Genomic DNA, 462 nt, shown 5'->3' with positions numbered 1-462 from the left:
CCAGACCCCCCCCAGGCAGGGTCCAAACTCACAGGGTGGGGGGCAAGCCGCTCCACAGAGACCTGATGCCCTCATAGCGTGTGATCTTCACAAAGGCATCCTGGGGAGAGAGCGCAGCACAGGGAGAGGGCTTAGAGAGGGGGAGAGGGGCAAACACCCCCTCAGCAAACACCCTGACCCACTCCCTGGGCCAGGCAGACCCCTGCCCACCCTGCAACCCCTACCAGGGTTTTTTTTTCAGGCGGTGCAGCCGTTGCCGTTCTGGCAGACGTACAGATGGTCCATGAGCCCGTTGCAGTAGAGGAAACATTTCCCTGGGGGGTGGGGGAGGCAATAGCAGCGCCGTTAGGCAAGAGACCCTTCCCCTCTGCCCCCCGCCCAGCCCCTTTGATCCCCAATCTCTTCCAGGAGACAGCCAGACCCTCGATGCCTGAGCATGGCGGGGACCAGCACCAGAACAAG

At 62.6% G+C, this 462-nt stretch overlaps 1 protein-coding gene across 1 annotated transcript in view; it reads right to left on the bottom strand.

The window, feature by feature from the left end:
• The window catches only part of LOC104462680 (solute carrier family 25 member 39-like), a gene marked incomplete at both ends in the record, with an annotated part of 875 nt that extends 561 nt beyond the window's left edge, over positions 1–314 (bottom strand). Inside the window, 2 exon segments of the mRNA XM_010074724.1 lie at positions 33–100; positions 211–314. Of these exon segments, the coding sequence (XP_010073026.1) occupies positions 33–100; positions 211–314 (172 nt within the window).
• Between the last annotated feature and the right edge of the window lie 148 nt (positions 315–462).

Source organism: Pterocles gutturalis, unplaced genomic scaffold (genome assembly GCF_000699245.1).
Source record: "Pterocles gutturalis isolate BGI_N339 unplaced genomic scaffold, ASM69924v1 scaffold37862, whole genome shotgun sequence".
NCBI classification, from domain to species: Eukaryota; Metazoa; Chordata; class Aves; order Pterocliformes; family Pteroclidae; genus Pterocles; species Pterocles gutturalis.
Note: the sequence above shows the minus strand (reverse complement) of the source record. Positions and strands in the feature narration are given on the sequence as shown.